The sequence below is a fragment of the Salmo trutta genome, chromosome 29 (assembly GCF_901001165.1).
Source record: "Salmo trutta chromosome 29, fSalTru1.1, whole genome shotgun sequence".
Taxonomy (NCBI): Eukaryota; Metazoa; Chordata; class Actinopteri; order Salmoniformes; family Salmonidae; genus Salmo; species Salmo trutta.
Window position 1 is genome coordinate 32,422,317 of NC_042985.1, and position 11,924 is coordinate 32,434,240.

The 11,924-nt window shown below is 39.7% G+C and overlaps 1 protein-coding gene across 2 annotated transcripts in view; it reads left to right on the forward strand.

The window, feature by feature from the left end:
• LOC115167410 (cadherin-8-like) overlaps positions 1-11,592 on the forward strand; it is a 73,243-nt gene extending 61,651 nt beyond the window's left edge. Inside the window, exons 8-12 of one of the 2 annotated variants that reach the window (XM_029721815.1) lie at positions 3,547-3,683; positions 5,597-5,718; positions 6,332-6,449; positions 9,175-9,426; positions 9,544-11,592. In XM_029721815.1, the coding sequence (XP_029577675.1) occupies positions 3,547-3,683; positions 5,597-5,718; positions 6,332-6,449; positions 9,175-9,426; positions 9,544-10,031 (1,117 nt within the window). In that variant the 3' untranslated portion in view covers positions 10,032-11,592. The remainder of the gene's footprint in view (positions 1-3,546; positions 3,684-5,596; positions 5,719-6,331; positions 6,450-9,174; positions 9,427-9,543) is intronic. The other variant, XM_029721816.1, reaches the window with a different exon arrangement.
• Positions 11,593-11,924: the final 332 nt, after the last annotated feature.

Sequence of the window (11,924 nt, forward strand, 5' to 3'; positions counted from 1 at the left end):
AACCAGCTATGCTGGCAACAATTTCATTATACTTCTTTGCAGACTTTTACCGATACCGGCCATATTCAACGAGTGATGTACACTTTAGCTTAAGACATATACAGTTGAAGTCAGAAGTTTACATTAGCCAAATACATTCAAACTCAGTTTTTCACAATTCCTGACATTTAATCATAGTAAAAATTCCCTGTCTTAGGTCAGTTAGGATCACCACTTTATTTTAAGAATGTGAAATGTCAGAATAATAGCAGAGATAATGATTTATTTCAGCTTTTATTTCTTTCATCACATTCCCAGTTGGTCAGAAGTTTACTTTACACTCAATTAGTATTTTGTAGCATTGCCTTTAAATTGTTTAACTTGGGTCAAACGTTTCGGGTAGCCTTCCACAAGCTTCCCACAATAAGTTGTGTGAATTTTGGCCCATTCCTCCTGAGAGAGCTGGTGTAACTGAGTCAGGTTTGTAGGCCTCCTTGCTCGCACACGCTTTTTCAGTTCTGCCCACGAATTTTCTATGGGATTGAGGTCAGGGCTTTGTGCTAGCCACTCCAATACCTTGACTTTGTTGTCCTTTAGCCATTTTGCCACAACTTTGGAAGTATGTTTGGGATCATTGTCCATTTGGAAGACCCATTTGCAACCAAGCTTTAACTTCCTGACTGATGTGTTGAGATGTTAATTCAATATATCCACATAATTTTCCCTCATGATACCATTTATTTTGTGAAGTGCACCAGTCCCTCCTGCAGCAAAGCACCCGCACAATATGATGCTGCCATGCCCGTGCTTCACGGTTGAGATGGTGTTCTTCGGCTTACAAGCCTCCCCCTTTTTCCTCCAAACATGATGATGGTCATTATGGCCAAACAGTTCTATTTTTGATTCATCAAATAAGAGGACATTTTTCTAAAAGTACGATCTTTGTCCCCATGTGCAGTTGCAAACCGTAGTCTGGCTTTTTTATGGCGGTTTTGGAGCAGTGGCTTCTTCCTTGCTGAGCGGCCTTTCAGGTTATGTTGATATAGGACTCGTTTTACTGTGAATATAGCTACTTTTGTACCTGTTTCCTCCAGCATCTTCACAATGTCCTTTGCTGTTGTTCTGGGATTGAATTGCACTTTTCGCACAAAGGGTACGTTCATCTCTAGGAGACAGAACGTGTCTCCTTTCTGAGCGGTATGACGGCTGCGTGGTCCCATGTTGTTTATACTTGCGTACAATTGTTTGTACAGATGAACGTGGTGCCTTCAGGCATTTGGAAATTGCTCCCAAGGATGAACCAGACTTGTGGAGGTTAACACTTTTTTCTGAGGTCTTGGCTTATTTATTTTGATTTTACCATGATGTCAAGCAAAGAGGCACTGAGTTTGAAGGTAGGCTTTGAAATACATCCACAGGTACACCGCCAAATGACTGAAATGATGTCAATTAGCCTATCAGAAGTTTCTAAAGCCATTACATAATTTTCTGGAATTTTCCAAGCTGTTTATAGGCACAGTCAACGTAGTGTATGTAAACTTCTGACCCACTGGAATTGTGATACAGTGAATTATAAGTGAAATAATCTGTCTAAACAATTGTTGGAAAAATTACTTGTGTCAGGCGCAAAGTAGATGTCCTAACCGACTTGCCAAAACTATGGTTTGTTTGCAAGAAATTTGTGGAGTGGTTGAAAAACAAGTTTTAATGACTCCAACCTAAGTGTATGTAAACTTCCGACTTCAACTGTAGCTAGCTAGGTAAACAACGTGTAAGATCACACATGTCACATAGCGTTAGCTAATGAGCCAGCCAGCTAACGTTAGCTAGTTAAACAACAATGAACATAGTGCCAAATCATGTCATTACTACTCTTCATGAATATGCTGGGAGCTAACCATCCAGGTTCAATGTTAGCTAGCTAACATTAGGCTCTAACTAGCAAAGCAAACAGCTGTGAGATTTAAATAATAGCGTCAGCTAGGGAGCCAGCCAGCTAACATTAGCTAGCTAGCCAACAGTACACTTTAGCTTGAAATGAAACCACTTTCTGCCAAAATTAGAAACGTGTAATATCTGAAAATGTAGCTAGCTAACGCTACACTATCTTACCTGTATACATCATCATGCATGATGGACATGTCTCCCTGTCATGGATGCCCTTCCACAGTTGCCCTTAGTTTGAAGATGTAATCCCGAGACAGGTGTTTTCTCCATCTCTTTAGCTATCATAGTCTAATTCCACTGATTTCAAAACTTGATCCTCCAGAGAGTTGAGAGCAACACGTAGCTATGCAGATCGACTACACAAAACATTTAAAAAAAGCTGCGTTCGACAGGATTACCAACACAGACTGACCAGCTCAAATAGACAATATGGCAGACCAATCCAAAATTGGTATATCTCTCTCGGTATATCCAGCCCACTCATTATCTCAGCCAATCATGGCTAGCGGGAAGGTTGCTGACTTTTTCTGTGGCTTAACCAACAAGGCACGTAATTTAACAATGTTATTTGTATTTACAGATGGCATACAAGTTTGTTATTAAGGCACATGAAAGTTCACATATTCGAGAAGGCATTTCTGCGACATACACCTAGTTTCCTGAATCGGATCACATATAAAATACCTTTTAAAGGCCTTGTTGCTCTTGGTGACTTTGATTTTTCTGACTGGCAGCCTTAATTAAGGGCAATTCATATTTGTTGATAACATGTTGTGTGGCATTGAGTGCATTTAAATATTGAACGTATGCATTCAAGTAAACATAAAAAATAACACACTTTCACATCAATAACATGTTTTTCACATGCCAAGTGTGCACGCATGTCCTTTCTGAAAGCGTTTGAGGAATTGGCACCACACAATGCATTGTGACAAATCCAGTTCTAAAGTTACAATGATTTTTGAAATCCACATAAATATTAACTTGAGGCTTTTTTTAATGGTCAATTTTCATCATGTTGTTGCTATTGGTGAGGTTGTTGAATTATATATAAGGTTGTTGCCCTTGAAATGCTACTTCCGTCTTGCTTCAATCCACAGTACAGGGACATCAGAGTGAACGAGGATGGTTGATTTGGATTTGAATTTAAATGCAACTTTACATTGTATCCCTTCTACCTTGTGACTTTCCCACCTCTTCTTAGTTTGACCCCTGTGAAGTTTTCAAACGAGGTCAAGGTAAAGTCACAAGGAAAGGAGAGAATGTAAAGAAGGATGATGGTGCTGATGCTGCTGGTCCCTGCAGACTTCACTGGTGACCTATTTGTAGGGAGGGGAACATTAAGGAGCCACTGTTTGGAGACCAAACCAGACTCATGTCCACTTTAATTTTTAAAGAGCCTCCTAAACCATATTGTGCTTTAATGTCCTCTCCTGCTAATCTGAGGTCTGTAATTAATCCTTAGATGATAATTGACTTCCTACTGCTTTTCCCATTCATTCATCCACAGGAACCTCTTGATGGATACGTCGCCATTAGTCAGTACACCCAAGGGATTGTCGAGAACGGTTAGTTGTGTGCTGCATGTAGAACTTCTAATGATTTTCTCTATTTTTGTAGGTACTTTATTGATCGCCACACCGATCTGGAGAGGCAGTTCAATATTAACGTAGATGATGGGAAAATAACGTTGGCCAAACCACTGGACCGAGAGACAGATATGTGGCACAACATCACAGTAACAGCCACTGAAATCAGTAAGTAACATTTCCAATAGATATTTGTACGCTGTTTGTGGTCTACTACATAATTAACTAAATGCAATTTCCTTTTCAAATCAATGCAATGTTGAAGGACGAGTGTAAACTCAAGGGGAAGACAGCTGCTTGTGAACATTCAGATCTGTTTACGAACACAGTTTGAACAACTTCATTGCTGCCTCCAACAAAGGAGTGACTGGCTTTCATAATCCTCTATAAAATAGTCTCGCACTTGTAACCTATTTGATGTTAATGGCCGTAGAGTGTGGTACAAATAATTAGTTTGAAATCACAGGGGTGGAAAATATGTTCATCTGCCGAATTTTGATTGAATTAAACAGCTCAGTAGTCAATTTGTGGAAGTGCGAGTACATTAAGAAGTATCAAATAAACAGTTGTAAACACAAACACCAACGTTGTATGCACCAATGCCAGCTTCCATTACAGATACAGGAACATCTGTGATCCAGGAAACTGACTGACTATACAACATATTTGAGGTAGAACTACAAACAACTCAAACCATATGTAAACCTTTATTTGCATACAGATTGTTTCAGGGGGACTGTATGTTGCTATAAAATGTAATGTACACCTTGAAGCTATTGAATGAGAAATGTACAATACTTGTAACTTGCTCTTCCTCACCTTTCATAATCAAAGTGAAACACACTAATTGCCACAACCATTAAAAAAAAAATATGATGTAGAGCATACATTCGTGGCATGTTATTGTGAATGCAATGTGTCTCTGTTGATATTCATGCTAGCTTTGTCAAGTCTGGTGTTCTACATTTCACTGTGCCTTTCATGACTTTTGCTAAAGTGACTGTGACTCAAGACAGCAGCATCACTGAGCACACTTAATAGAAATTTACCAAAATAAATATGGCTGTTTACTATTCTTTGTGGATTGGAGGCAAGCAGGAATCCTCTCTGGCGTGAAGAGGAAGAACTGTGTTCCCAGTCCAATTCCATTGTCATTTGCCACCCAAACGGTGTGGCGTTCCGCTGCTTGCACCAGTTGACATCTGACTAATCAGATGGCAATGCTGGCTGTGGTGGAGTGAAAGTCACATTAACAGAGCACAAGGAAAATGTGGACACTTCTTTTTTTCCCACTCTGTCCATCTATCACCTTCTAGCAAACTGTCTATTTTAGTTTCTCTCTGTTTCCCACTCTTTTTCTCCTCTCTTATGCTCACCTCTGGGCATTTTGTCCTGAAGCATTCTTAAGTGTAAAATCCTCCACTTGCTGCAGTGTTATGTGAGTGAGCTAAGGGGTGCTTATATCCCAACCTTGTATCTCACAACCATATATCAAAACCATTTTCTGTTTCTTATGTGACAATATGCATCATGTACATCATTGTTTTGAATGTTAGCTATCTGTATGGTCTCACAAAGATACAAAGGAAAGGTGTCAACAGCCAGAGCAACATCTATTGCTCTATGGACCAAATTAATAGCTACAAGTTAGTGGTTGCAACACTTATTAAATACAATAATTTATCTCAAAAGGGACTGTCAATTACAGGCGATGAATAATCCCAATAAAAATCAAATCTAATTAAATTGCCCTTTATTATCTTTTTAGACTTCTGCTGCCGTTGATTCATTAATATGCATTTTTTAACCCTCATGCATAAAACATGAGCGTGTTCAGGGGATTTCAAAAGCACTTTGAATGTGATTTTTTTTTTTCCTCACCACTCCTGTTTTGCATTCTTGATATCAGCTAAAACTCAGATTGATGTGGCTTCTCATCTGTCTTTATCAGCCTAGGGAATTAAATAAAATAACAGAAAAAAATGTATCTGGGTCATGGAATTTACCTGGGATTTAATTTCCCACTGTACAGTATCCAATGTTATTGTATTCATTGTCTGATGTTGGGTTTTGTTTATCAGGAAACCACAGCCAGATATCACGGGCTATCGTGGCCATCCGAGTGCTGGACATAAATGACAACGCCCCAGAGTTTGCGACGGAATACGAGGCTTTCCTCTGTGAAAATGGCAAACCTGGCCAGGTACGGGGCATTCATCATTGTTGTCTCCCCCTGCATCTCCTCAGTAATGATCACCCATGGTGAATTATAGCCTATTTATTTAAATGGGAAAGTACAGAGGCAGGAGTGTGGCCTTTCTCTGAGACTCCTCCCCTGACACAACACACAGAGACCGAGGGAAAATCAGAGCAGTCAGCATTGATCAGAGTGAATCATAATTCAGAGTTGTCTTTCATGTCCTCCTCCAGATGGCACAATGGATCTCTTGCCAAAATTCTGCACAAGTGCTTTGCATTCTCCTTCACATCAATCCTATTCATTCAGACAACTACAATAAAATAAAAAAAGACCAATGACCAAGATAGCTGAATTCTCATTTCTAATCAATCACAGACATACAGCTTGATAAGAACTATGATGGCAGATAAATAGATGAACCCAGGAACCAAAAGTGTGCCAGATGAGACAGCACCACATTGATAACAATTTCAAATTCCTGGAATGAATGGAGGATATTTTTCATTTTCTCTGAGCCAATGTCACAGTCAGGCTTTTTGTGATGGCAAAAACAAAGTAATGGATGACCTCTCTCTCTAATGGCATTGGGCTGCTCTCTTTCTGTCTGTTTCCACAGGTGATACAGACGGTCAGTGCTGTCGACAAGGATGACCCAATACAGGGACACTACTTTGAATACCGCCTCCTCCCAGAGATGTTAAACAATCCTAATTTCACGATAAAAAACAATGGAGGTAAGGACAGAATGTGAGAGAGAATGACAAAAAATGTCTTCTAACCTGCGGCATATTAGTCCAATCGACGATTAAATTTGGTTAGAATTCCATACCCAGTAGTTAGCAGATGCGCAATAGCCTGGTCATCAGCTACTGTTTACTCCCCAGTGGATTTTGAAAGAAAGTAAATTAGTTGAATCCAAATAGTCTGCGGGTAGTCTTGCAGCTCAATGTAGGGTAACTTCCTGAGAGCTGTTGCCGCATGGCAGATGGGACTACATTTGTTTGCTAAATACGGTGATTGGTTTAGCAGGCTTTCTGGTCTACTTTCTCCCCCTCCCCTGCTCTTTTCCATTACTCTCACTGAAGAGCCCACGCTCATCCTGATGTTGTTGCGTAATGTTTTCAAAGAGCTTGGGGCGAAGAATCTTCATCTGGTTCTGTCCGTCTGTTTTGATGCGAAGGCTGCAGGCAAGAGGAACTGCTGTGTCTAGTTGTTAGTAAAGGGAAAATATATAATCAGGACATTAAATGCACCAGCCTCTTTATCTAAATGGAAACCTGCCACCATGGAAACAGGTGTATTAGGAGACAAATAGGATAAGTTCCTGAATCTAGAGGAATTTGTAATGAAGAAACCATAGGCAACATTGAAGCAATATTTTCACATCTAGATAGCATTAAGATATTAATTCAACTGCTACAAACTAATACAAATATATATTTATCGCTAACAGTAGAGACAGATTTTTACATTTTGATGTTCACATTTTCCCAGCAAAAATTGGATAGTTTAAGAAATCACTGTTCTTGTTAAAGTCTACATCTAGCTGTAATGAAGTGTCAGTATTCTACATGAGAAATAAGCACAGCACTTGTATGACTATTTCCATCTGCATACTGCAGGCAGAGCCACTCTAGTGAAGAGTAGCAGGCCTTATGAACTTGTGTGCTGGTTTGTTTGTGATGATGACTCTAATTGCAGTGAATGTGCTGTGGAGAGGATAGGGTTTGCCAGGGCCAGGGAACAGGTTCATCCAGCTAGGATATCCTACTGCACACAAGCAATTCAGGCTTTAACCTCATAGTCTTAAGTTAAAATACCTCAGAGAAACTTTCAGGTAAATATTGTGATCAATGTATTACTGCTGTATTGATTGCACTAAAGATTGACACAATGGGAACCAGCATTTCACCAGCTGCTCTTATCTAAAGCAACTTACAGTAGTGAGTGGAAACATTAATATATTTGTTGTACTGGTCTCCTGTGGGAATTGAACCCACAACCCTGGCATTGTAAGTGCCATGTTCTACCAACAGAGACGAACACTGAGTCTACAAAACATGACAGATTGACCAGCTGATCCCTTATTGACGTCACCTGTTAAATCCACTTCAATCAGTGTAGATGGGGAAGAGAGAGGTTAATAAGGATTTTTAAGCCTTGAGACAATTGAGATGTGGATTGTGTGTGTGTGTGTGTGTGTGTGTGTGTGTGTGTGTGCGCGCCATTCAGAAGGTGAATAGGGAAGACAAAAGATTGAAGTGCCTTTGAATGGGGTATGGTAGTAGATACCAAGTATGTGTAAAGAACTGCCAAGCTGCTGGGTTTTTCATGCTCAATAGTTTCCTGTGTGTTTCAAGAATGGTCCACCACCCAAAGGACATCCAGCCAACTTGACACGACTGTGGGAAGCATTGGAGTCAACATGGACCAGCATCCCCGTGGAATGCGTTTGACACCTTGTAGTCCATACCCCGCCAAATTGAGGCTGTTCTGAGGGCAAAAGGGTGTGCAACTCAATATTAGGAAGGTGTTTTTAATGTTTTGTCAGTGTATACTGACGTACTATATACTGGACTACTGTTGACCAGAACCACATAGGGTTCAGCACATGTTGAATCAATATTATTATTTTCTTCACACTTTTGGTATGAAGATGCTACAATGTGATGGACAACATGTTTCCTTTAGGCTGTATTGCTAATGTTTCACGTTTCTCTGCCACGCATGCTCAGACAGAGGGTAGACAATTCATTTCCCATGTGAAGTGTTCTAAAAACACGTTTTCATGTGATCACATGTGAAGTTAATGTGATAACATGTGACAACATGGAAAGCAACATGTGATAACATGAAACTACACATGTTGAAACGTGATCACATGTAAAATGTATTTCAAAAACATGTTTTCACATGATTTCAAATGTGAAATCATGTTTTTCTGTAAGGGTGAGACTATCAGAAACATATTTTCTACTACACCGGCTTGAGTAGACTCTAACAGGAATAAAAGTGTTTGACAATGTGTGTGTGAGTGGATATGATTAGCTAGATAATGAACACAGAGCTCACAGAAGTGTCATCAAAGAGCCCCTGGCACCTCTCAGAGTTCCCTTGTACCATCTTCTAAGTCAGTGTCGCACTGACGTCGCTTCATTTCCACATCTTAGTAAGGGTATGACAAAATAGGGTTCAATCTCTTACAGAGTTCTGCTATTGGAATATGTTGAGGAGGAAGGTGACTGGAAGCCATCAACAGAATATAAATGTGAGACCACAAACCACTTGGCAGCCAATGCCACTGCTGTTTTTTTAGTGTCATCACCTCAACCTCATTTGAATTATAATTTTTTTTACTGGATTGCAAAACATTTTGGTTTGTCACTCTACAAAAAACATGCTCTTACTCAGCAGAAGCTAGTTTGCTCCATTTTTTACAACTACTTTCTCTCCCCACAGACAACTCCATCAGTGTTTTAGCCAAGCATGACACCTTCCGGCGCCAGAAACAGGAGATGTATTTCCTGCCCATAATTGTGACTGACAATGGAAATCCTCCAATGAGCAGCACTAACACGTTGACCATCCGGGTATGTGGATGCAGCAGGGAGGGAATAGTCCAGTCATGCAACGTAGAGGCCTATGTCCTACCCATTGGCCTCAGCATGGGAGCTTTGATTGCCATCCTGGCCTGCATAATACTACTTTTAGGTAAGATAATACTGATACTTAATGCAATTTGATTACATCTGAAAAATAGACATAACAAAAATCTACAAACATTGTCTTTGTGAGCACATGACTTTGACATGTCCTCTTATTCGGCAGTTATAGTGGTGCTGTTTGTGACGCTGAGAAGACACAAGAACAAGCCACTTATCATCAAAGATGACGAAGATGTGAGGGAGAACATCATTCGGTATGACGATGAGGGGGGTGGAGAAGAAGACACTGAGGCCTTCGACATTGCCACACTGCAGAACCCTGATGGAATCAATGGTTACCTGCCCCGCAAGGATATCAAGCCAGACCTGCAGTTCATGCCAAGGCAGAGTGGTGGCCCTAACGGTGTGGACGTGGATGAGTTCATCAATGTCAGACTCCACGAGGCGGACAACGACCCCACAGCCCCTCCCTACGACTCAATTCAGATCTATGGCTATGAGGGACGGGGCTCCATTGCTGGGTCTCTGAGCTCCCTCGAGACTGCGTCCTCAGACTCAGACCAGAACTATGACTACCTCAGAGAGTGGGGTCCGCGTTTCAGAAGACTTGGGGAGCTCTACTCAGTGGGTGAAAGTGATAAGGAGACTTGACCTTTGATCAGCAGATACCCTTTGATTTTGTCCACATACTTGTGTATTATGCTAGGGTTTGCCGGCTTATAGAAACAGCTGTTTAAAAAAGGGGGCCACCTTTTGTACTCTTAGAGTGAAGTATAGCGTTCATCATCTATCACGTCAAGCGCTTTGTATTGTTGAGCCAAACTTAACAATGTCGATATTAGGAGGTCTAGGATTCTTGTGGAGTGTAATTTAGATTCCGTTGTGGAGTGTCTAGCAGTATTTTGGGTATTTGTCATTCGCTGTGACTGCCAGAAGCATAAAGACCTGGATTCTTGGTAGTTGCCTGATGAAAGAAGAGAGGGATTGTGTGACGTTCTACAGCCTTCTTGGACAACATGGAGATTCAACCACAGAACAATTGTACTACTGAGTGGCCCTCATCTCAGATCTCTACCCACCACCCAGATAATCAGAGATAAAATAGGAAACTAAAAGAAAAAGCAATATTTGGTCTACAATACAATGTTGAATGTATGTATGATTTGAAAAAGCAAAATGAGAACCACTACCATATTGGCTTTAAAATGAATTTGTTTAGATATCATTTGATACCAGGTGGCCACATTTATAAACTGTCTGAGCCAGACAGCTTGCTTTATACAACTATTTGTATTTACACGCTCCAAGTGTGGTTTGCAAATATTATTAGCCTATAAAAGACTAAAGCGAAAGACAAAAAAAGAGAAATGTAGAAACTTTGAGGCCTTCTTTTTACAGAAGCAAGCATTAAATGCAATTGTATTCAAATGTTTTTTGAAAATGATCGTCTTGATTCCTCATTATCGTTGTATGATTAGTTTTTATATATCTGTTCTTATTTGCGTTCGTTTCTGTGCTACAGGTTATAAGTGAGTGAGAGTTTAGAATGATCCCTTTTCCCAACTGTTCTATCCACCGCTGAAGCTATTTCATCACAGCTGAACTTGTTGTTTAGATATTGCTGTTAATAAAGTATACAGAGAACAGGAATTACTGAATAGTAAAAGATTGGATGGAAAGGGAACTTTTACACATACAATTAATGTATACTGTTTATCATTATTCTGTATACAGAGTTACCAGTGACCATTTAAGCACAATAGCTGGGATAATTTAATTGATGTGAATATTCGACCCCTCAATTTTCAATTTCATTTAGGAACCACTGGTAACAAAACAGATAAAAATAAAATACAGACTCTTGCATATTGTGCTACACTGTATATTATTAGACAAAAAGACATGTACATAGAGTTACTGATAATATCTGTAGCTTTCATTGAGGTGGTAGGTTTTGTCTATGCACGTTAGCTCTTGCACATGAGAATCTAAAATGGCACTTCAGCTGCGTGCATACTCAATTTGTACTGATACAGTATATGGCAGTTCTCAGTAGACTTAACAATATATATGAAATAGTCTTACATGCAGATCATATTTTCTACTGTGCTTTAATGCTTATAAATGTGTATGTTTAATTATTCACTCCCTGTAATGTAATCTAAGATACCCTGTATTGTTTCCTACTTTGTGAAATATATTTTTATAAATATTGCTGAATGAGTTTGCCTTTCTTTAGCAGCAAAAATGTTTGGAATAAGAGAGATTTGCATAGTTCCTACTTGAATTGTCTATGTCCATCATTGTGCATCAGTAAGTACATATATCAACATGTCACATATCTTATAATTAGAAATAATTTATTTGGTAGTTGATGCAATGGCTGGTTTTGAAACCTACAATCAGGGAAATTATTGGAACCCTTGATGAAGATGAGTACAGAAGCCCCAAAGCCCTTGGTATCTTGTTCAAACAAGTTAGTATCTCATTGGAATGACTAAATTGTTATTGTCTAATTAGGCCTCATTTGTGACTGACCGGCTC